At 54.6% G+C, this 22,184-nt stretch overlaps 6 protein-coding genes across 6 annotated transcripts; 4 read left to right on the forward strand and 2 right to left on the reverse strand.

Moving 5' to 3' along the window:
• The first annotated feature begins 189 nt into the window (after nucleotides 1-189).
• CAOG_03950 (hypothetical protein) lies at nucleotides 190-3,602 on the forward strand. The gene is made up of 5 exons (XM_004363621.2): nucleotides 190-510; nucleotides 1,129-2,674; nucleotides 2,775-2,856; nucleotides 2,966-3,169; nucleotides 3,300-3,602. The coding sequence occupies exons 1-5, from the start codon at nucleotides 306-308 to the stop codon at nucleotides 3,444-3,446; spliced, it is 2,184 nt and encodes a 727-aa protein (XP_004363678.2). The 5' UTR covers nucleotides 190-305; the 3' UTR covers nucleotides 3,447-3,602.
• Nucleotides 3,603-4,102: 500 nt separating this feature from the next.
• CAOG_03951 (leucyl-tRNA synthetase) lies at nucleotides 4,103-8,165 on the forward strand (the record flags this gene model as incomplete). The annotated part of the gene is made up of 15 exons (XM_004363622.2): nucleotides 4,103-4,579; nucleotides 4,675-4,827; nucleotides 4,939-5,172; nucleotides 5,280-5,491; nucleotides 5,569-5,609; nucleotides 5,687-6,063; nucleotides 6,162-6,280; nucleotides 6,359-6,457; nucleotides 6,576-6,747; nucleotides 6,836-6,908; nucleotides 6,988-7,076; nucleotides 7,174-7,272; nucleotides 7,362-7,508; nucleotides 7,600-7,908; nucleotides 7,986-8,165. 15 exons carry the CDS (start codon nucleotides 4,103-4,105, stop codon nucleotides 8,163-8,165), a joined length of 2,781 nt encoding a protein of 926 aa, XP_004363679.2.
• A 161-nt stretch (nucleotides 8,166-8,326) lies between these two features.
• CAOG_03952 (hypothetical protein) lies at nucleotides 8,327-9,272 on the reverse strand (the record flags this gene model as incomplete). Its single annotated transcript, XM_004363623.1, has 2 exons — nucleotides 8,327-9,078; nucleotides 9,155-9,272. The coding sequence occupies 2 exons, from the start codon at nucleotides 9,270-9,272 to the stop codon at nucleotides 8,327-8,329; spliced, it is 870 nt and encodes a 289-aa protein (XP_004363680.1).
• A 183-nt stretch (nucleotides 9,273-9,455) lies between these two features.
• CAOG_03953 (hypothetical protein) lies at nucleotides 9,456-16,989 on the reverse strand. Its single transcript, XM_004363624.2, has 5 exons — nucleotides 16,865-16,989; nucleotides 16,200-16,371; nucleotides 15,920-16,097; nucleotides 15,402-15,813; nucleotides 9,456-15,245 (listed from the first exon to the last, which is right to left on the reverse strand). Exons 3-5 carry the CDS (start codon nucleotides 16,060-16,062, stop codon nucleotides 9,603-9,605), a joined length of 6,198 nt encoding a protein of 2,065 aa, XP_004363681.1. The 5' UTR covers nucleotides 16,063-16,097; nucleotides 16,200-16,371; nucleotides 16,865-16,989; the 3' UTR covers nucleotides 9,456-9,602.
• Nucleotides 16,990-17,588: 599 nt separating this feature from the next.
• CAOG_03954 (hypothetical protein) lies at nucleotides 17,589-19,656 on the forward strand. The gene is made up of 3 exons (XM_004363625.2): nucleotides 17,589-17,814; nucleotides 17,936-19,259; nucleotides 19,430-19,656. The coding sequence occupies exons 1-3, from the start codon at nucleotides 17,613-17,615 to the stop codon at nucleotides 19,572-19,574; spliced, it is 1,671 nt and encodes a 556-aa protein (XP_004363682.2). The 5' UTR covers nucleotides 17,589-17,612; the 3' UTR covers nucleotides 19,575-19,656.
• A 701-nt stretch (nucleotides 19,657-20,357) lies between these two features.
• Nucleotides 20,358-21,699, forward strand: CAOG_08744 (hypothetical protein; the record flags this gene model as incomplete). Its single annotated transcript, XM_011272062.1, has 4 exons — nucleotides 20,358-20,563; nucleotides 20,696-20,786; nucleotides 20,936-21,455; nucleotides 21,554-21,699. Coding segments are annotated over 4 exons (963 nt in total), but the record flags the coding sequence as incomplete, so codon positions are not given.
• Nucleotides 21,700-22,184: the final 485 nt, after the last annotated feature.

Here is a 22,184-nt window from a genome sequence, read left to right on the forward strand (position 1 = left end):
CAATCTCGTCAGCATCGCTTTGAAGTTCCGAGTCCCTCTGTCTGTGTGTCTGTGTGTGTCTCTCTGTGTGTCTGTGTTTTCTGTAAACCTCCTTTGTTAATCTACTTGCTGTATCTTTTTTTTTTTATTTTTTTTTTTTATAAGTTTGCTTTCCTTGTTTGTCACTCTTTTTTTTTTTTTTTTTTTCCAAATCGTCAAAGTCAAACACCAGCGACAACCAGACAACTCATCACACACTCATCACACACTCATCATACTCATCACACTACTCATCACACTCACACGTTGACTCGACTCCAGAGTAGATGGAGGGCTTTGTCGCTCAGCTCGTTGCGCACGAATCCGCCGTCGCAGGGGCCATCTCGGCCTTCCTCGCCGCCTGCAACGCGCGCCCGGTCGTCCGCCAGCTGCCCGTCGTGCAGACGTCAAAGCAGCTCGTCACCGCGTTCCAGGGCTTGGTCCAGGCAGTCACCGCCCTCGAGCACGCAGTCCCAGACCAGGAAGTCGCAGGTCGGTTAGCGAGCGAGTTTAGTCGTCTCGGGTTGTCGAGTTTTTATTTTTTATTTTGTTTTGTCTACTGTTCTTCACCGATCACTGTACCATTTTCTTCACTTTTCGTGGCTTTTTTTTTTTTTTTTTTTTTTTTTTTTGGCTTTTGGCTTTTGGGCAATATTTATTCGTGGCTGCGCGGTCCTCTTCAAATGCTTCAAATGGGGAGAGGGCGGGGCGGGGGTTTCTCCAGTGAGCTAGTAACTAGTGGAGGGAGGCAGAGAGGCACCAGGAGAGGGAGAGAGAGATGTAGATTTTGGCTGGAGTTGCATTGCGCATTCCCAATGCATTCAACTTTGCATTCAACTTTGCATTCTCACCAGTCAAAAGTCAAAAGGGGGTCATCCTCCTCTGGTGTGCGACTCTTGGGTTGGTTGTTTGCATGTCTTGTTCATTGTTCATGTCATGTCGCATTGAGCAATGCTGCTGCTTGCAGTCTCGAGAGAATCATGTGGTTTGTGCTTTCTCAGACAGACAGACAGACATGATCTTCTGAATCGATCGGATTTGCTGATTGACTCACTCTTTGTTTTGGTGTTTTTGTTTTTGTTTTGTTGTTTGACGTGTGTTAATTTTCAGAAATCCGAATCTCGCGCGATGCAATCAACAGCGCGGCGTCGCAGTTCCTGGCGCTGCTCAAGACCTTGCTGGGAGGAGCAACAGCGAGCGCGAACGGTGGCGGCGATCCCACCAACGGTGGCGCGACGACGGACGACGTGACGGAGCGCACACAGCGATTCATGCCCTCTTTGGTGGAGTGCCTCATTCAGCTTGCCAAGCACTGCAAGGAACTTGTTGGTCACGCCAAGCGACTCGCAAGCAGTCAAACTCCTGCACGCGTGGCCTCTCCCGTGGCTGCGACCCCCCAAGCCAGTCACCCGCCGCTACCGCCGCCCAACCTGCGCGGGCTCGGAGGTCACGCGTCGCCACCGCCTGCTGCTGCTGCTGCTGCTGCTGCTGCTGCTGCTGCTGCCACCCCCATCACGCCGACTACTGGTGCGACCAACGGAGTTGCAACCGCCGTGGTTTGCGCCAAGTGCACCAAGCCGTTCACCGCCGGCAGCAAGTTGCTTCAGTACCAAGGCCGCCTCTATCACCAGGACTGCTTCCTCTGTGGCAAATGCGCGCGTCCAATCACCTCGCCAGAATTTCTCATCCTTAATAACGCGTGTCTCTGCAACGCATGCTCCCCTTCCTGCCGCACCTGCTCGCGCACCATCGTCAAAGATCATGTGAGTGCCTTTGGTGAAAACTACCATCGCGACTGCTTCCGGTGCGTCGAATGCAACCAGCCCATCACAAACCTCAGCAAGTTCTACCGCCGTCAGCGCGGAGCGTGCTGTCCCAACTGCATCCAAGCCGTGTTTGAGCGTCGCTGGAGTCCCAGCATGCAAACCACGATTGAAGTACCGCCATCGCCCACTGCGCACAGCAGCCACGCCAACAACCACAGCAACCGCAACAACAGCAACAACGACGATAGGGACAACCCTTACATTCCCCGACCAAGCTCTGCGCATGTTGTGAGCAACTCGGAGCCTCAGTACGCCGAGGTTGGAGCAGCTCTCGATCGAAATACGGATGAAGACAGCAACGACGACCTTCGCTTCGTCGCCGAGGAGCGTTCCAGATCGAAAACACATCCACTCGCCCAAAATGTCTTGCCAGCGGCTGTCATGGCGTCCATGACTGCCGCCCAACCTCCGGCCTCGTCGTCATCGCTCGGTCCTTGCCACCTCGACCAAGTCTTGCACAACGATTTTGGCATTGACATGCTGATCAAGCACTGTGCCGCAGAGTATTGCATCGAGAACCTCTTCTTTTGGCTGGATGTCGAGCAATTCCGAAACTTTGACGGCGATCTCGACGATGTCATGCTCTACGCAAAGTCGATCGACCACAAGTACATTATGAGTGGCGCCGAGCTGTTTGTCCAGTTCCCCGAGCCAATCAAGGCCCTGATTCAAGCGCGCATGTCTGCGCCCGAGTTGCCCATGTTTGACGATGCACAACGGTGGGTGTACGGCGAAATCGAGGCCTCGGTTCTCCCGCGCTTCCTCAAGAGTGAGTTTGGCAAGAAATATGTCGAGCGTGTTGTTCAAGAGCTGAACAAGCAGAGTGACAGGTATGGTGGAAATTTTGAAGCGTGTTTCTTGCCTCCGTGCTGAAAAGGAAATTCTTTGGGACTGTACTCTCATTCTTTGTTCTGTCTGGCTGTGATTCAGAATCGTGTCCGACTTTTATGGCGGCGCGCTCCGAGCCTGGATTTCCAACTTTGAAAAGCGACACGATCCTGAAAAGTACTATGTACGGCGTTTTTTGCTGCTCGCTTTATTTTGCTTCGGGTTGGAGTGTTCCTGGCTTATTGAACTCAACTTTTCTCGTTTCCAAAACAACAAAACAAAATGAACAATAGGTGTACGAGCTGACTGTCGAGCGAGGGACGGCGCGATTCGTCGTGTATCGCCGCTACAGCCAATTTTTGCGACTGGAGCGCGAGTTGGAAACCCGTTTCCCCACGGAGAGCTTCCCCAGCTTCCCGCCCAAAATTCTATTCCGACGCAGCCACGTGCGCGATGTGGCCAAGGTTCGGATGCGCGATATCAATGCGTATCTCGAGGTAGGCGCTTGAATTTTTTTGATTTTTTTTTTTTGCTTGGTTGCTTGGTTGTTCGGCTTTGCATCCAGAACCCACTGCTAACGTTTTTGAATCCAATGTGAATGTGAATGATTTCCTTCTGATGATGCAGGGCATGTTGAGTATGCGACCGCACATCTCCAACTGCGATATTGTGCAAAACTTTTTTGCGCAAACCGATCAGGATGCCAAGGACGAGGAATTTAACAAGCGTTTGAGCATGGTTGGCGCCGGTCGACGGCCTCCAAGCGCACGCTAACTTCTTCCCATGCGGGTGTGGTCATTTTTTTTGTGTGTTCAGGCTACTGGTTTGTCCATAGCATTTGTTTTTGTTTTTTTTTTCGTTGTAGCCGAACTGGTGTTTTTTTTTGGTTGTTGCTTGGTTTTGTGTGCCAGTATATTCATTAACTCTCAGACAAAGTGTCGATTGCAGCTCAGAGAAACGTTGCGCTTCCTTTAGCTTTGGCGATGTTATTGACGCGATTTCTTGCCGGATGACATGATGCCAAGCGACAAAAACGGGGTCTCGATATAGTGACTGCACAACAGCACAAAAGCACACACATTGCACATTGCGCTCAGTCTTGTTTCCATCTTTGGGATTGTTCTGAGATTTTCATTCCGCGATTTTTCGCAGAGATTTCTCACCATTACAACAAAATGCTGCGCTGTTGCACGAGTTCCGCAACCAGCAGCATTACTAGCATGAGCACCGTGGGACGTGCTCTGGGTCTGAGGGGTGGCTGTCGGACGAGTGGCTGGAGCTTGAGCACATGCGCGACAGCGACAGCAGCGCGGTCACTTTCCACCGCTCATCTGCATTCGACTCGCGCGTCGCACCAGTCGAGCCACAGCCACAGCCACATCCACCAGCAGCAGCAGCAGCAGTTCGGGCGGTGGCTGGCACTGAGCGCAATGCATGGCCGCTCCATTGCCAAGACTGCCGCAACACGCGAGTACTCTTCGACCAGCACCGGACTGGATCCGAGCAGTGGCAGCACTAGCACGAGTATTGGCACTGGCACTGGCACTAGTGGCGCTCATCACACGAGCGGGCAGCTGCTCGAGTGGGAGGCAAAGTGGCACGCGCGATGGGCTGCTCAGCCGAACGCTCTGCCCAGCAACACAGGCTCAGGCTCAGGCTCAGCGCTCAGTCAATCCAGTACGACGACAACGAAGACGTCGCATGGGTCGGGATTGCCACTGCAAGAATCGTCACGACCGGCGCACGAGTCGTCCGGATTGACCGCCGCGTCCAGCTCAGCCGACAGCAACAAGCGGTACATTCTGGCAATGTTCCCGTACCCGTCAGGACACTTGCACATGGGCCATGTGCGAGTATACACGCTGAGCGACTGTCTCGCGCGGTTTCATGCCATGAACGGCAGGCAGGTAAGCCGACTGACTGACTGATCTGAGAAAGCTCGCATGTCTGAGAACGAACGCAGTGACACAGACGCTCATTCTCACTCCTGGCGTGCTCGCAGGTCCTCCACCCCATGGGCTGGGACGCCTTTGGATTGCCAGCGGAAAACGCAGCCATCGAGCGCGGTGTCGCGCCTGGCGAGTGGACCATCAAGAACATTGAGTACATGCGCAAACAGCTGCAACGTCTGGGCATGGCGTTCGACTGGAGCAAGGTTGGTTTCTGACACCCCCCCCCCCCCGGTTGCTTCAGCTCTCTGCGATTCGCGCCCTGATTGTTGTGTGTGTTTCTTTTTTTTTTTCTTTTTGGACGGAATGTCCATTAGGAGGTCACGACATGCGCTCCAGACTACTACCGATGGACGCAATGGATTTTTCTGAGGTTGCTGAAAGCCGGATTGGCGTATCGAAAGAACGCGGTGGTGAACTGGGACCCCGTCGACCAGACCGTGCTTGCCAACGAGCAGGTTGACGAAAATGGCCGCTCATGGCGGTCAGGGGCTGTGGTCGAGCAAAAGCTTCTCAATCAGTGGTTTTTCAAGATTTCGGCCTTTTCCAATGTGCGGTTCCCCCTCTTGATCGACAGCTGCATTCGAGTTGTTGGATTCTACAGCTTGCTGACCCCCCCTCCCCACCTTCCTCTCCCCACTTTGATGGCACATCACAGGAACTCTTGGAAGGACTTGATCAGTTGGCTTGGCCCGAGTCTGTGAAACAGATGCAGCGCAACTGGATTGGCAAGTCGACTGGCGCATCCTTCACCTTTCGATTTGCGTCAAGCGAACAGGCCCCGCTGCAGGTTTTCACCACCCGCCCCGACACACTCTTTGGTGTCACCTTTGTAGCACTTGCAGCAGATCATCCTGTGACCCAGCAGCGGTATGAAAACAATCAGAGGATAGTAATGCTCCAACCACGCGTTTCTATTTAGTTCACAATCCTGGATTGCCTTGCAGATTGACAGAGCTGGGCGTGACTCTAGCTGCTAATACTCAAGGTAGGATACATTTTCGTTGTCTTGTGTCGTGATTTTGGCTGCAAGTCGCTCAACACGCCAATCTTTTTTGAAACTAGGTTTGGATCTCAAGCTGAACGTCCTGCATCCAATCACCGGCAAACCCATCCCCGTGTACTACGGCTCCTATGTGCTGAGCGACTATGGCACTGGCGCCGTGATGGGTGTTCCTGCGCACGACGAACGCGATGCTACGTTCGCAAGCGCCATGTCGCTGCCCACCATCCCGGTCATCATTGCCGAAACAGGCACTCTTGAAAACAGCGGCGAGTTTACTGGTCTACCAGCCAAAGAAGCCGCAGCAGCGATCGTGGCAAAGGCAGAAACGACCGGATCTGGGTCCATCCGAACCGAGTTTCGCTTGCGCGACTGGCTGGTCTCGCGGCAACGCTACTGGGGAGCGCCCATTCCCGTGATTCATTGTCCCAAATGCGAGGTCAGGACTCTTTTTTTTGTTTCGGTTCTTTGACATGTTGGAAGGTGATTCGATGATAGCGCTTCCAAGTCACACATTTTTCTCTGCGAATCATGCAGGTGGTTCCTGTGCCTGAACACGACTTGCCTGTTGTGCTTCCAACCGATGCCAAGTTCAGTGGGCGGGGTGGTTCTCCCCTCAAAACTGTGGCGTCGTGGATGCATGTGAATTGCCCGTCGTAAGACACACCGTGCTCTCTGTGCGCAATCGAATGTGGTGCGAACGTTTCGTTTCATTTTGGTCAATTTGCTTCCAGATGTGGCGGCCCAGCTACTCGAGACGCGGACACAATGGACACGTTTGTTGATTCGTCCTGGTACTTTGCACGATTCACCGATCCACACAATACCACTGCGTAAGTCGATTCGTTTCAGGACGACTTCTGGTTTTTTGGATTGGACAGCGACTTGGATTTCTGACTATTCGCCGCTTCCCCCCCCCTCACACATACAAACACCCACCCACACTCACAGACCATTTGACACGGAAGCCGCAAATAAAGCCATGCCCACCGACATTTACGTGGGCGGCGTGGAGCATGCCATCCTGCATTTGTTGTATGCGCGGTTCTTGACGCGATTCTTTGTGAAAGAAGGCTTGCTGAAAAAGGAAGCGTCCGAGCCGTTCCAGCGTCTTCTAACACAGGTATGACGCGCTGCGGGGACTTTTCAACATGGAGACGGAAACTTTTTGAGCCGACTGTGTGTTTTGTGTCTGTTTGGCGCGTGGGCAGGGGATGGTTCAAGGCAAAACCTTCAAGTCGGCAGTTAGCGGCAAGTACCTGCTCCCAACGGAGCTGGATTCAGGTGCGTATGCGTCCTGCTAACGAGCGCATTCCATGATGTTCGCACTCACAACAATCGGATCGCCTTTTTTGCATTTTAGAGCAAAAGCTTGAGCTTCAAACTGGCGTCGCTCCAAAGGTTGTGTACGAGAAAATGTCAAAGTCCAAGTACAATGGCGTTGATCCACAGGTAGGTTGGCTTGGAAACTATTCATCCGAGGTAGAAACTGCATTTTGTTTGGAACGTTGCATCCTTATCCTGCGGCTTGTTTTTTGTTTTTGCACAGACCATGATTGACCGATACGGCGCCGATGTTTTGCGCATCTTTACCTTGTTCAAAGCGCCGCCAGAAATGGCCTTGGAGTGGGATGAGAACGCAATTGCTGTAAATGGACTTATTTTTTGTTGTTTGATGTGGAGATGCTGTCGCGTGAGGATGACCAACTGACTATGATGCTGTAACCATCGATGCAGGGCTCGCGGCGTTGGGTCAACCGAGTGATTGAGTTGGTTGAAACCGTCCGACAAGTTCCCCGTGAAGGCACACCGTCGTCCGTTTCGGATGCTGACTCAGAGGTGTTGGATCAACTCGTGTTTACGACCAACGCGACGATTAAAAGCGTAAGCCTTTGAGACTGGCGAGAGCCGACAAAAAGAGCTTTGTGTTGCTTATCGTGCTCTCACTTCTCGCTTGCCGTGCCCACTTGCACAGATCACAAATTCCTTTGAGCACACGTTTGCCTTCAATACTGCTGTATCCGACTTGATGAAGCTGTCCAACACAATCAAGGACGTTCCCGCTCGCCTGCACACACAACCCCAGTACACGCATGCCGTCACAACTGTTGTCCAGCTCATGGCCCCAATCGCTCCCGTCGTGGCGAGCGAGCTGTTCGAGCGCTTGTCGCACACTCAGCAATCCGCCGCTTCCCCCGAGACCGCTCGCGATGTGTTTTCCGCTGGCTGGCCGGTTGCCAACGACATGCAGCTCAAGCCCAAAACCATGTCTCTTGTCGTTCAGGTAAGTGCGAGAGTTGTTGCTTGTGTTGTTGCTGTTGTTTTCAGCCGGCACTTTTCACATTCGTTTTGATCTTGCAGATTCGCGGCAAGGTTCGCCTGACACTCAAGCTCCCAGCGCGTCTCGTCGAAGATCACTCGGCCCTCAAAAGTGCAGTTTTGGCTGATGCGCAGGTGCAAAAGTTGCTGGCCAACGCCAAGCTCACAGGCAGCGAGAGCTTTGTTGCTCCACGAGGCAATTTGATCAACTTTGTTCAATAAATGGAACCGCTCTGTTTGACGACACGAACGTGCAGTCACTATCACAAAACCCCACAATCAAAGTACAAGCATGCGCACAAAGTGCAAGCATCGGGCCAAGGCAGGAAATGTCAAACGACAGCCTTCTTCGTTTCTCGCGCAGTCAGCTTGAACGACAACTTTTACTCCTTGCCCTTGGCGGCATTCGCAGCAGCACCAGTAGCTGACGCTCTGGCAAGAACCTCCTTGGTGTTCTGCCAAACAAAGTCACGGGCTTCGTCGTGCTGAGGAGTCCGCTTGGCGGGCTTGCCGTTCGGGTTGACGAGGTGGAAGCCGCCTTTGAACTCTGGCGCGATGAGCGCGGCACCAATTAGCCGGGCGCACCGTTCTGGGCTCTTGGCAAACAGTTGCATCGCTCGGACAACACCCCGCAGAAATGGGTTGAGCTCGGCGCCCAAGGAGGTCGAGACAAGGCCCGGTGCTGCATGCGCGAACGTCACCGTCGGGTGCTCGCGTGACAACGCGTCCAACGCCAGGTCGTTGTAAAATCCAGCAGCATTGGCAGCGCGCTGGAGAGAGTACGTGCGGACTTCCGGATCGGTGCGGTAATTGGCATACGCCGAGTGCACGCCCGCTGAGAGCACTGAGAGAACGCGCACGTCGGCGTTTGGCAGCTTGGCGGTGCTTTCGAGCAGCGGCAACAGACCCTGGATGGCAGCAACGCGGCCATAGTAGTGAATGGCCAGCTTCTGGTCGATGCCTTCGTCGGTCTCGGTACGTCCTTGCATGGTCGCAATGCCCGCAGTCACCACCAGGTAGTCGAGTCGGTCGTGCGTTCTGAGATATTCTGCGCAGAACTTGCCCACGTCCGCAACAGACTGTGCATTGATTGGAGAAAACGCGTACGTCGGAGCACTCGAGCCAGCTGAAGTAGCTGCGGTAAAAGCAGAATGACTAGGTGTAGGACTCGTGGTGCTTGGCGACGAGGACGAGCCCACGCTCGGCGCTACGCCCGGCGACCGTCACCGAGGCGCCCTGTTGTGCCAGCCACTCGGCCATGCCACGACCAATGCCATTCGTGCCGCCAATGACGAGCGCGGACTTCCCTGCGAGTGCGGAATTTTGCATTGTGAAGGTGCGGAAATTAAACCAAGCGTTGCGGAAAAGAGCGCAAAATTCAGAACAGCAACTTTGGCGTGGTTCGAAAAGAAAAGTAAACACAGGGAGAAAGTCGGGAAAAATCAAAGAGTGGTTTGGATTTGCGATCAAAACCTGCCAAACGATCAAAAGAGAGAGAGAGAGAAAAAAAAAGGCCTGACAAGGCATCCATTCTACAAAACGCCTCATTCTTCACGATGTACGCGCTTGCATTGGCTGGCAAGAATAGAAAAACAAATTGAATCACAATGAAGACGATAGTACAGGTACAACGCAAAAACAAAACAACGCGCCACCCGATCACTTGCGAGAGCTGGCCGTTTTCCGCTTGCTCGCCGGTCGTGAACCGCCCTCCAGCGAGACGAGAAAATCGTTCACATTGTACTCGCTGGCGTACTGCTGATCGTCCCACAGCTCGCCCAGAGACTCAATCACAGCGCTTGCAGCGCCACCGACTCCAGCACTGGCTGCGGCGCTCTTGCCCGCTGCGGATGCCGGATTCAAACCGCTCGTACTGGCTCCTGCACTCGCGGGCAAGGTGAACAAGTCGAGCAACTGGCCAGTGTCCATCGAACGCAGGCTCGAGTTCTCTTGCGTGATGACGGTATTGGCAATGTTCAGCTTGAACTGCTGCAGACTCATGATCTTCTCCTCGAGTGTGCCACGCGTAATCAGGCGATACACGTTCACGACCTTGCGCTGACCAATGCGGTGTGCACGGTCCATTGCTTGCAAGTCGCGCGACGGGTTCCAATCGTGATCGATAAAAATGACCGTGTCCGCACCCGTCAGATTCAAGCCGAGACCACCCACATGCGTGGTGAGCAGCAAGAGGTCGATGGAGGGATCCTCGTTGAACTTGGTGACAATGGCAAACCGCTCCAGCGGCGGAATGGAGCCATCGAGACGCAAGTAGGATACTGTCGGCATGTGAGCATCGAGAAGCTGCTTTGTAATCAAATCCAGCATGCCTTTGGTCTGACAAAAGACGAGGGCACGATGCTGTGACACTGCGCCTTCAAGCACGCTGGCCTCCGCGGCATTGGATGCAGCCGCGGCAGTTTGACGCCCAGTGCTCGTCGCAGAAGCCGCAGCAGCGCTGCCAGCAGCAGAGGCGCCAATGCCGCAGTCCAAAAGCAGCTGGCGCAGCGCCTCAAGTTTTGGAGACTGCTGGTAGTCAGAGATGGATGTGCCTTGGGGAAGTTCTGCGCGGATTGAATTGTACAATGGGTGCTTGGGTTGCAGCACAAGACTTGGATGGTTGCACAGCTGCCGCAAGAACTGGAGAGCCTCAAAGATGTGCTTTGCGCCTCCGCTGGCGTTGGCCTTGCTGTTGCCCTTGGCTTTGGCAGGACCCTCATGGCCGTTATCATGATTATCATCATCATCAACATCCATGGCTGTCGTAGCCTGTTCGTCAGCCCGTAAGACGGCTTGTTGCAATTCACCGCCCTGGGACTGAGAAAAGTGCTCAAACAAGCGAACCTGCAGCGGACTCAGATCGCAATACAGGTCTTGGATGATTTTCGGTGGGAGGTCGTGCAGCACATCCTCCTTCATTCGACGCAGAATAAAGGGAAGGACTTGGCGATGGAGGCCTTCAAGAGCGAGCGTACCGGCTTCTTGCTCGCGCGACGAGCTTCGTGCACCTCGACTTGCAAGAATGGGCTTGCTGTACACGTCCGCAAATCGCTTCTCGGTGCCCAGGAAGCCCGGCATCAAAAAGTCAAACAGGGACCACAACTCGAGCACATTGTTCTGAATCGGCGTGCCGCTCAAGATCAAGCGGTGGTTGCTGGGAATGCCCTTGACGGCCTGAGTGATTTTCGATTTGGGATTTTTGATAATGTGACCCTCGTCGAGAATGACATAGTTGAACTGCTGCTGCTGGAAAAAGTCGCTGTCGTTGCGAACAATTTCGTAGGACGCAATCACAACGTCGGCACGTGCGCACTGCCGCTGCTGCTCAAGCCGCTCCTGCCGAGTCCCATTGTACATGAGCGGCTGAAGGATGGAGTCATCCACAAACTTGCGAATCTCATAAAACCAGTGCCCAATCAGTGTCGAAGGGCAGACCACCAGCGATGGCAGATGCGAGTGGTCGGATTCCAACGCGCGCTCAAACCTGGCAAACGTCGCGTCTGCGCTGTCCGTGCCATCGCTAAAACTGGTTGCAAGCGCAGGTACAAAATTGTCGGCCTGTGCTTGACCGCCACTCTTTGCGGCCGCGGCACGACGTTGCTTGCGGTCGAAATGATCACCACTGAGGATGCAGATCGACTGCAGTGTCTTGCCCAAGCCCATATCGTCGCAAAGGATGCCATGAAGCCGATAGCGGTTGAGAAAGTGCAGCCAGTTTACGCCGTCCTGCTGATACTTGCGCAACTCTGCCTTGATGGTAACGGGGACGGGGTAGCTGTCCAACTTGCTTGGGTCCATGAGCTGCTCGAGGAAGTGGCGATCTCGTGTGCGGCGAGCCGAGAGTGCGGGATGCATGCCAGCAGGCGACGGGGTGCCGGGCTCCAACGGGAGCAGCTTGAGAAGCGCAGCAAAGGTCAATGTACCCAGCTGGCGGACGTCTGGGTCGAAATCGCTCATCGATCCCAGCAGAGGCACAATCAACAGCACCGAGAAGGGAACAATGTCGGTTCCGAGACGATCGATGGCATGGAAGAGTGCTTCAGCCGCGCCTTGCCTGCGCGTGATTTGTGTGGAGTCTTGGAGCAGGGGCAGAACGTGGAAAATTACCGCTTGTACGGCAGCAACAGGGAAGCGGCAACACAAAGCAGCCACTGTCCGTGCTGCGAGATGGCGTACGGCACGATTCGGATAGGCCAGACAAGACAGCGTGGGACCAGTCAGTTGTGTCCAAATCTGGTCCAGAGCGGCGCCCTGTGGCAAGCACGTCGACAGGCATTCCAGCAGTTGCAGCGAGAGCAGTACTTCGCGAGTCCGTTCGAGTGCTTTTGCAGACCCATCCATCAAGGCACGAGAGGCGTCGCTCCAAGCGAGATCAAAGGTCGCAGAGGCCAATAGCAAGTTGGGCGAGTCCAGCGGCCCAAACAGCTCAATCATTGGCTCGGACAGCAGCCCCCACAAGCGAGGAAGCATGCTGAAAATGCTGTTTTGAAACCGCTCGGATGCTGCGCGAAGGACGAGTTCTGCACCGTCGCGTGCGATCGCAGCTGAAATGTCGGCTCCCGAGCTGCTTGTTGCTGCACCAGAGCTAATAGCAATGGCCTGTGCGGCGGCCACATCGTCGTCGCCGGCTTTTGACACTGCTGTTGACGAGCCTCTACCGCCCGCCGTCGCATCTGCCAGGTCTGCCTCTCGTTGGTGCCGCGCAGTGACAATCCCCAGCTCCCAGTCGTCGAGAATTTGCTTGGGATTGCCCTCAGTGGGCAGCTGCGGCGTGTGCGCCGCGTCTGCAGCGAGCATGCCGGCCACGGCACGAACAATCTTGTCGTTCGGAGAGGGAGTGCGGTCGACACAGCGATCAACCAAGACGGCAAGTCCGCGCGCAGCCCGCCAATGCAGTGGCTCATCTTGCTCCTTGCGAACAGCATCCATGAGCGGGCGAACGATGGGATTGAGCTTGTCTGGCCGAGGGTCCATTGCGATCAAGGCAAACGCGAGCGCGGACAGCACCTTGATGTGCATGCGCTCGTGGTTGAACTCGAGCGCGGCAACGGCGGACTGAATGCGCGAGCGTTTGCTGATGCACTGATCAACAAGTCGTTGAATTTGCTGCTGTTTGAAGCGCAGCTGCGACTCCAGTTGCCGCAGTTGCTGGGCAGCCATCGGGGTGAGCACTTGCGCCGCCAGCTGCGAGATTTGCGCCTGGTGGTGCTGGATGACTGTCGTGTCGAAGGCATCCAGATGGACAGTCCACGCTTGAAAAAACGTGGTTGCCAGCTCGTTGGCGTGCAACGGAGCGTACATGCGACAATCACCAGCGCTGGAGAGCGACTCTTTGGGAAGCCCGCGTTCGGCAAACGTGCCGAGCAGCGCTCCACACTCTGTCCGCATGTCCTCGATGAATGCAGTGAGCTCGACGTAGGACGTGGTATTGCCGGCTTCTTCTAGCATTTGTGTAAGCACTGGGCGCAACGTGGCGGGCGGCGTCGTGACCACTGAGCTTGGCACGTCCAGGGTGTCGAAGGTCGCCCATTCCGCCAGAATGGCGCCAGCAGCCACGCGTCGAGCAAACGAGGTGGAACTGAGCAGACCCCGCAAGGTGGACTCGATGCCCGCGAGCGCGGTGGAAGGCCAGTGCCTGCAAACGGCAGCAATTGCCTCGAACGCGGCCAGTCGACAGCGCTGCACCTCGGCAAAGTCGAAAATCGAGCGGTCTGAAATGTTACCAATCAGGAGCTGGCCATAGTACGAGGCCACAATGCTGGCACTGGAAGCGGAAGGAGGCTCGGCGGGTGCTGGTGCGCGAGCAGCCGTAGCTTTTCGTGGCCGCTTCACCACAGGCCCTGGTGGTGGCGGTGATGCGAGCGGTGGTGGTGGTGGTGGAAGATTCGCTTGAGACTCGAATGATTGCATTTTGACGGATTGTCGCTGCTGCTGCCGTTGTTGCTGCGCTTGGAGCTGCGCAATCGATGGAAGGAGCAAGTCCTGGTAATTGAGCGCAATCCCTTGGGGAGTGATCGCAAGGGTCATCCAGCTCAACACCAGAGCCTCAAGCTTTTGAAGCGAGCGGGTGGCGGAGACAACGATGGGCAAGGCAAACCGCACCAGCCGATGCCAGACGCGAAGCGTATCCTTCAACAAGGTAGCCTCCTTTTCCAGTAGCAGCTGCTGAATGAGGTGCCGCAACGTTCGGCGATGGCGTCGAATAATCCACCACGCAGGCGAGGCTCCCGCAACGCACATGGCCAGCCTTGACTGGGAAGGCTTGACGTCCAAGTCCATCGGTGTTGCGCCGCTGCCGTTGTCTGGCGGGGCGTCCTGTTCATCATCGGACGTGTCTTCTGCCCATTCTTGATTCTTGAACTGTGCCAAATCGTGATGCTGGTCATTGTGAAGTTGGATGGAGACCTCAACGAGGCCTTCGAGCGCGCGCAACGTGGCACGGCGGACGCTCAACATGGCATGATGCAAGAATGGCCACAGGCGAGGCACCAACACGTGCAGAGGGGGCTGCGGGCGGCCATCGACGACCAAGGCGCCGGAAGCAACGCGAAGGCACACGCCACTATGGCCCAGCAGCTCGGCAAGCAGGTTGATCACGCTGGAGGTGGACGCGGACAGGTCGTCCAAATCCAGCAGCGATTCCCACAGCAATGACAGCACTCGGGCAATCGTGGCGCCGGCATCGTTTTCATCCGAATAGTTGATGACACTTTCGCAAATGGGCAAGAGCGAATTGGCGGCCACGGCACGCACATCGTCGTCCAGATCCTGCAGACCGGCGAGCACGGCAGGAAGAAATCGGGGCAAAAGCTGCTCGGCCATGTCGTGGCGAACGGCAATCGCATACTTGAGGCTAACGAGCGCACTGTGGCGTGTCTCCCACTGCGGTTGTTGGGCAAGCACCAGCACCGAGTCGACAACGCTGGCTACGGTGGCAGGGCTGGCAAACTTGAGAATGGCGCCGAGGGTCTGGGCACACGTTTCGCGCACGGGTGCCACAACCTGGTCGGAAACAAAGTCGCCAAAACGATCGAGCGCAAACACGCAAATCAGGCGGATGGCGGCGTCTTCCAGCCACTGATTGCGCAACCGCTCGTTGATTTCAGGCGTTGCACGGGCGCTCATTCCGGCTTGTCCACCATGCGTTTTGAGCACCTCTCGCAGACCAACACCAGCGCCATGCCGAATTTCCCAAGCTGGAGCAAACAGCTTGTTCAGCAGATCATCGCACAGCAGCTCGAATGGCCATTCATCGGCTGAAGCGAGTGTGGCATGCGCGTCTGTAATTGCCTCGAGCACAATCTACAATTTTCAACAAGGAAAAAGGGAAAAAATACAATGATGGGTGCAGGCAACTGTGAGAGAACTGACGGAATTGCGGAAAGGTGGCGGGGGGCGTGGTGAAAGGGCAAATTGTCCAATGGCAGATTTTTTTTTCCAATGACACACGACACGTACCTTGTCTCCATTGCCGGCCTGATCCGTCACAACAGCACGAGTGGAGGCAGAAGACCGCTTGCTGCCAGCGCCTGCTGCATCCAAAGTCGTCGCTGAGATGGCGACAGCCGATTTGGACTGGCGTTTGAGCCGGTTGCGCTGTCTCGCGCTCATTGCCGATCCAACAAGCTCCTCGACCTCGGTGGTATTGCTGGAGGAGCCAAGGCTGTCGTCCACTTCGGTGCCATCCTCGAGCTTTCGTTTGGGTCGTTGCACTGGCGCGATCAAGTCTTCGTCGGTAATGACCGATTCGACGCCAGTCGGCAACGCAGAATTCAACCGTGCACGGCGCTCGTCCACCTCACCATCGCCATCATTGTTGGAGCGACCCAATCCCAGTCGCTCTTGCAAGTTGCGTCGTTGCATCATGAGTCTGTACACGTCGAAAAAAATAAGTTCTGGATATCGAAAAAAAAAAAGAAAAAAAAAAAGCTATGGTGCTTTCGTGGCATCGAAGGGCCGTCATATCTGATGCGTACCGTTCACGAGGATCCATTCCAGACAAATCAACGTCATACTCGGATCCAACAGACGCAAGCAAGGCTCGTCCGCGTGTCAAGACGCGCTGCAAGTCGAACGTGACAAACGAGAGCTTCGAGTCGTCGGCTTCGAACGTGTCCATCGGAGTTGGGGTTTCTGCTGTTGCCTCTTCTAGATCTGTGATGGTCGTTCGAGGATGAAGCGCATGAAAAAAAGCAAGGGTTGGTCGACCTGAAAGCAAGTACAACAAGCGATTTTGGCATGCTCCACCCAACGCACCTCCTTGCGACTGCTCAGTAGCGGTTGCGTGCGTTGCTGTTGGTGCTTGTTGCGCGATAGCCTGCGCTGCCTTGACAGGATCCCACAGCGGGACGTTTCTCGCAATCGCGTCCAGTGCAAATCCCGCTGCCTCGCGCGTGTCCCACGATCTCGATCTCAGGAACACTTGCACCTGCGCAAAAGAGTCATACGCCAAAAGCAATGCATGGGTTGTTTTTGTTTTTGGTGCGTGAATGCGTGCGAGTGACTTTTACGCAATCTTTGCAATTGTCTGAGATTTCGGCTGTTTTGGTTGTTGCTCAGATAGTCTTCTGCGTTGTTCATGAATCATCGTCACCCCAATCGATCCCTTGTTGTCTGTCTGAGCCTGAGATTTCGGCTGGTTTGGTGGTTGTTCAGCTCACAAGAACATAGTCTTCTGCGTTGTTCATGAATCATCGTCACCCCATCGATCCCCTGTTGTCCGTCTGAGCCTTCACGCAACCACTTGCTTTTTTTTGTTTTTTCCGATCTGAGAATCAGGTTTTTTCTTGGTCTCAGATTTCCACGTTCCTTTGCTTTCACTGCCTGATCACCAATCGATCGCCGTCCCAGACACAGATTCCCCGACTGTGCTGGTCATCTTCGTGCTGAGTGAGGTCGAGAGTGAGAGTGAGTAGACTGACCTTGGCGAGGAGCGACCAGAGCTCGTGCGGGTGGTAGCGGAGGACCTCGCCGACCTGCCCGGCTGCAGCGCGCCGTGTGGCCTGCGTTGACCCAGTGTCGAGCAGCAAGAGCAGCCGCTCGAGCCTGAGAGCGAGATGGAAGGAGAAGGAGAGCGAGATCGAAAGAAGAAGTGAAGCAATCGGGGTAGCAAAAGGTACACGCTCGGTGAGTATCATCAGTATGAATCGAGGATTTCTAATCGGCTACTGGCGTTACTAACCGAGTCGCCATTCAATACAAAGACTGACCCATCATCCACCCACCCTCTGATCTCATGTCAATGCATCACTTGAATTACTGTGGATCGACATGCATCTGACAGATTGCCAAACTCCAATGCAACGAAACGACAATCTCAAAACGAAAATTGGCTGGACTGTGCATTAGAGCGAACCGGAAGGTGTTCCCCCGTCTTGTCTCTTGGGTTCAATCACCATTGCAGAACACATACAGTACTTTGTCTCCACTCGTATTATTATTATTACCATCCATTCAACCACACTTCACTGCCTCATCTCAGTCGCTCCAGTCTCGTCCGCTCCCCGTTCGCTTTTGTTGCACTTTGCTCATTCCCTCAATTCAATTCAGTGAATCACTCCGCACACACACACACACACACACACACACACACACACACACACACACACACACACACACACACACACACACACACACACACACACACACAGACGCACACATTCATCCACAATGTCGCTGATCTCGCCGTTTCATCCGCCGCAGCGCATCACGCCGCGCGCCGCCAAGCTGCTGGATCGGCACAGCCTCGCTCTGGCGTACACTCCGGCACTCGGCCGCCACATCACTGCCAAGCGCGACTTTCGTGCAGGCGAACTCGTCCTCGCGTCAAAGCCATACGCAGCCGTCGCCGACACGGACGGGCCCGCCGCAGGCAAGGCACCGTGCTCATGCTCAATATGCCGCTTGCATGCTCATGGTGGTCCATAGCAATGAGTGGCATGGTATGGATGGAGCAACTGACCCCAATGCATGGATTTTGCCATACGTTTTAGGCCGATGCAGCGAGTGCTTTCAAGCTCAAGACGAAGACGCCGACGTCGCCGCCGCCGCAGAGATGAAGCGATGCGCGCAATGCAGACGTGCTCAGTACTGCTCGGTCGAGTGCCAGCGGGCGGCCTGGCACGGCGGACACAAGGCCGAGTGCGCCGCTTGGGTGCGCGGGTTGCAGCCGTACACAAAGGACGGCGTGCTGGATGACGATCCTGTCGCCATCAACGAGGTCAATTTAGCTGCTCGCATCATTGATGCACGCATGAGCCAAGTGGCAGGGTCGAGTCGCACTCTGCCGCCGCCGCCGCCGCCGTCGCAGGACGATCTCGAAAGCCCGACGTTCGAAGATGTCGCGCTCATGCTGTCCAACGCCCTGCCGCTGGCAAGGGCAAACGCAAAACGCTACGCAAGCAACGCAGAGCTCGCTGCACTGCTTGCCACCCGGTATTCGGGCGGATTTGGTCCCGACTTTGACAAGCTAACACCAGAGCTGCTTGGCGAGGAAGGTCGGCTCTTTTCGACGCGCCCAGAGCAGTTCATGCTGCACCTGCTGTGCGTCATGCAGTGCAACAACTTTGCCATCCACAACGACATTCTCTTTGCGCGGGGCTCTGGCATCTATCCGGTGGCTGCTCTGGTCAACCACGCCTGTGTCGCAAACTGCGTGCTCACGTACGACCTGAAGAGCAAGCGGCAGTTTATTCGTGCCATTCGGGATATCCGTGCTGGAGAGGAGATTACACACGCGTTTACAGATGCAGCATCGCCAACCGTGGTGCGCAAGGCGCATCTCAAGTCACTCTATGCCTTTGACTGCAACTGCTCGCGTTGCAATGACTCTGACGCCGCAAAAGAGTTGGACGCCGAGCTCGTCGCAACGCGGCCAATCGACACCATCCCGGCGTATTTCAAAAGATTTCGGCTCGAGCGACTCGCTGGACTTCCCAGCTTGTTGGAGCGTGCCACAAGGGACGTGCCGAAGGTTTCCAGCCCAGCCGATGTGGAAGCGCTCCTGCAGGCGAGCAGGTCGTGGCTGCAAGAAGGCATGGACCCTCGCCTTCCCACAGCGCGAGCCATCGTTTTGCTCGTGACAGCATGGGCCGTTCGCCAGGCTTTGCTTGGAGACTACAACCTGGAGCTATTTGAATCCAATGTCAAGATTTTCGGCATGGCGCTGCTTTGGCGCGAGGAGGCGCTCAGCGAGCGACAGCGTGACCTCGCCCTGGTGTCCGGCCTGCGGAACGTCCTGGTTGATTCTGCTCGGCATGTCATTCGGGTGTACCAGCGCATCTATCCAGCCAACCATCCTCTTCTGGGTCTTCAATGGTGAGTGTCGTCTGCCCACACAAACACACACAAACATGCACACACACGCAAACATGCACACACACAAAAAAACGAAAAGCAGCGCTTATCTTGGATTGTTTTGGTCATTTTGTGACACCTGCGTAACCCGCTTGCTTCTTTTGCTCACGAGGACTCGTCGATATTGGCAGGTTTTCTCTCGGCGACATCTACAGTTCGGACAACGACGGCGCTCGCGCCAAAGATGCTCACGCTCGCGCCCTGGCCATCTTGACGATCACGCATGGGCCGACCAATCCACTCGTGAATAGTTTGCGAAGGCTTGTCCACGAGTAGTACAATGACGCGATGCGAGCATCGGTAGAGAGGCGGTCTAGTCGTTCCGCTCGAATTGACCGGTTCTCCTCTTGCACTTGTATCCTTTCCTCATCGATTGATACATTGATTGCTTCATTGATTCACTCATTGATTCATTCATTGATTCACTCATTGATTCATTCATTGATTCATTGATAAGTTCCCCAGTCATTCATTCATTCTTTCACATCTCCAATCTCAACATACAAGTTCAATAATGCCGCTGTTTGTGACTGAAACTGGCGCGCCAATGCCGTTCCTCGTCATTCCGCAGTTTCTGCACGCGACTCCCAACGCGTCATTCCGCAGTTTCTGCACGCGACTCCCAACGCGAGCATCACGCAGCGACTGGGCGAAGGGGTCGGTGTCGCTGGAAGCCCATTGTCCTTCACACTGATCGTGGCAGTGGACGGTGCGCTGGGGATGTGAGACTCGGAGGGGCGGAGGGCGGAGGGCGGAGGGCGGAGGGCGGGGGATGGGAAGAGGGCAGCAGATGGGAAAAGCGAGAGATGCGAAAATGGCGCCAAAATTCAAATCTCAGACAATTCGCAGACAACTCTCAGACAATTCAGATATCTCAATCTGGAAACTCAGTCTTAAAACCCTATTCTTGATCTCGATCTGAGTTCGAATCCTCCGGTTTCCGCTTCAACCCTTCGTTTGCTCGTTCAGCCTTTGACTTTGATTCGTCGCGTTTGCCGCGTGTCGTACTTACTTGCATTGATGCATGGGTGATTTTCTTTTGTGCGTTGCTTTCGACAGAGTGGCGGCGGAAAAGTCGTTCGCCAGCCAAACGCAGCGATTACCAACCCGGCGATAATTGTGCTTGTCGATCCGAAGCTCGCTCAGACGGCGTTTCAGCAATTGGAGCAACTCAAGATCTGCGTTCGGTTTGAATGGGTATTTGACTCGGTCGAGCAATCCGAGCTCTTGGACGTTGCCCAGTACGAGATCCGGCGTCGAACCAGGTTGGTGACCTTGCAATGATGCCCAGCCACGGTTTTGAGCAAGCTCACAAGCTAACCAATGTACAATGTGGATGAAACAAACACAACCCCAACAAACAACCAAACAAACAAAACAAACCAAAAACCCTGCAGTCAGGCGACACGAGTCAACTTCACAGACAAGGACGATGAAATCAGTTTGTACTTTCATGCCGTCCATGGCGACATTCCTGCTCAAATTCAGGTAAAAAAGCCACTTGGAACAACAAAACAACAAAACGACGACGACAACAACAACAACAACACGGAAAGAAAGTGTCGTGTTGCTTTGTTGCATTGTATTGTCTGTCTTCCGATTTGGCTCCAATTTTGCTTGTTGACTGCAACATACAGGGATTCGGCGACCATTCGCGAAGGGCCATCAAGCATCGATTCAACTCTGTGTTGCAACCGCGCTTCAAATTGACTCGCGGAGCAGGAGCAGCCCAGTTGGGCCAGTTTCTGAGTGCGCGCGACATTGGCCAGGCACGGCAGATTGCCGAGAAGATGTTGGCGGAAGCTCAAGTCGAAGAAGACGACGGTGGTTCTGACAACGAGCCCGCCACGAACATTCGCGGCAACAACCGGCACACCTCGCATGCGCTAGACGCGGACGGGGCGGATGACGATGCCGACCTGCTCCCCAGCATTCACAATTCAAAGGCTGCATCCCACCATCCGGCAAAGCGACTGTTTGCGGATGCCTTTGCAGGGTCGCAAGAGCCAGCAGATGCTGACGCCCATCTTCGGGGCTTGCGACAGCGGATTGAGGATTTGTCCAAGCGTTGTCAAAGCGCCGTCTACATAACCGTGCGTGCTCTGTACGCTTGCAACGGTGATTTCGAGTTGACGGAACGCTATATGCTCGGCTACCGTACGTCTAGAATTTGTCTTTGGTGGGTTGTTGCATGTGGAAACTGATGTGGGCTTTGAACGGTTTATTGTTTCATCGGTTGATGTTTGGGACCGCAGCCGTGCCTCAAACGCATGTGTGGACGAGCACAGAAGACGAGGCATTGCTTGGTCAAGACGATGCAGCGAGGGTTGCAGCTGTTCGCAGCGCACACGGCGACGAGGCAGTCATGGCTCGGCTCCAATTCCTTGACGAGTCGTCCTGATGAAAAAAGGAAGGGAGAGAGAGAGAGATAGATAGAGAATGAGAGCGACATGCTATTGCTTGCTACGAGTCCAGAATTGCGTTGAGGTTGTTAGATGCTTCGATGTTGCCAATGCATTGCATCATTGTCCTAGTTCCAAGCCACCCGCCTCGTGTCGTTGTCCTGCATTCATCGGTCGTGTAGTACTTCTTCTTATTCTTAGTGATCAATGCTTTCTCTCTCCATCTCTCTCCATTATTCTTAGTGATCAATGCCTTCTCTCTCCATCTCTCTCCATTATTCTTAGTGATCAATGCCTTCTCTCTCCATCTCTCTCCATTATTCTTAGTGATCAATGCCTTCTCTCTCCATCTCTCTCCATTATTCTTAGTGATCAATGCTTTCTCTCTCCATCTCTCCCCATTATTCTTAGTGATCAATGCTTTCTCTCTCCATCTCTCTCCATATCTATCTGCGTGCGCTCTCACTCTTTTCCTCACTGTTGT

Source organism: Capsaspora owczarzaki, assembly GCF_000151315.2.
Source record: "Capsaspora owczarzaki ATCC 30864 unplaced genomic scaffold supercont2.5, whole genome shotgun sequence".
Classification (NCBI taxonomy): Eukaryota; class Filasterea; order Ministeriida; family Capsasporidae; genus Capsaspora; species Capsaspora owczarzaki.

Coding starts and splice junctions, on each gene's coding strand:
- CAOG_03950 (XM_004363621.2), top strand. CDS start 306: ATGGAGGGCTTTGTCGCTCAGCTCGTTGCGCACGAATCCGCCGTCGCA. Junction 2,675..2,774: donor CTGAACAAGCAGAGTGACAG/GTATGGTGGAAA, acceptor GCTGTGATTCAG/AATCGTGTCCGACTTTTATG. Junction 2,857..2,965: donor ACGATCCTGAAAAGTACTAT/GTACGGCGTTTT, acceptor AATGAACAATAG/GTGTACGAGCTGACTGTCGA.
- CAOG_03953 (XM_004363624.2), bottom strand. CDS start 16,062: ATGGACACGTTCGAAGCCGACGACTCGAAGCTCTCGTTTGTCACGTTC. Junction 15,814..15,919: donor GGAATGGATCCTCGTGAACG/GTACGCATCAGA, acceptor CGACGTGTACAG/ACTCATGATGCAACGACGCA. Junction 15,246..15,401: donor AGGCCGGCAATGGAGACAAG/GTACGTGTCGTG, acceptor TGAAAATTGTAG/ATTGTGCTCGAGGCAATTAC.
- CAOG_03954 (XM_004363625.2), top strand. CDS start 17,613: ATGTCGCTGATCTCGCCGTTTCATCCGCCGCAGCGCATCACGCCGCGC. Junction 17,815..17,935: donor CACGGACGGGCCCGCCGCAG/GCAAGGCACCGT, acceptor CATACGTTTTAG/GCCGATGCAGCGAGTGCTTT. Junction 19,260..19,429: donor CCTCTTCTGGGTCTTCAATG/GTGAGTGTCGTC, acceptor CGATATTGGCAG/GTTTTCTCTCGGCGACATCT.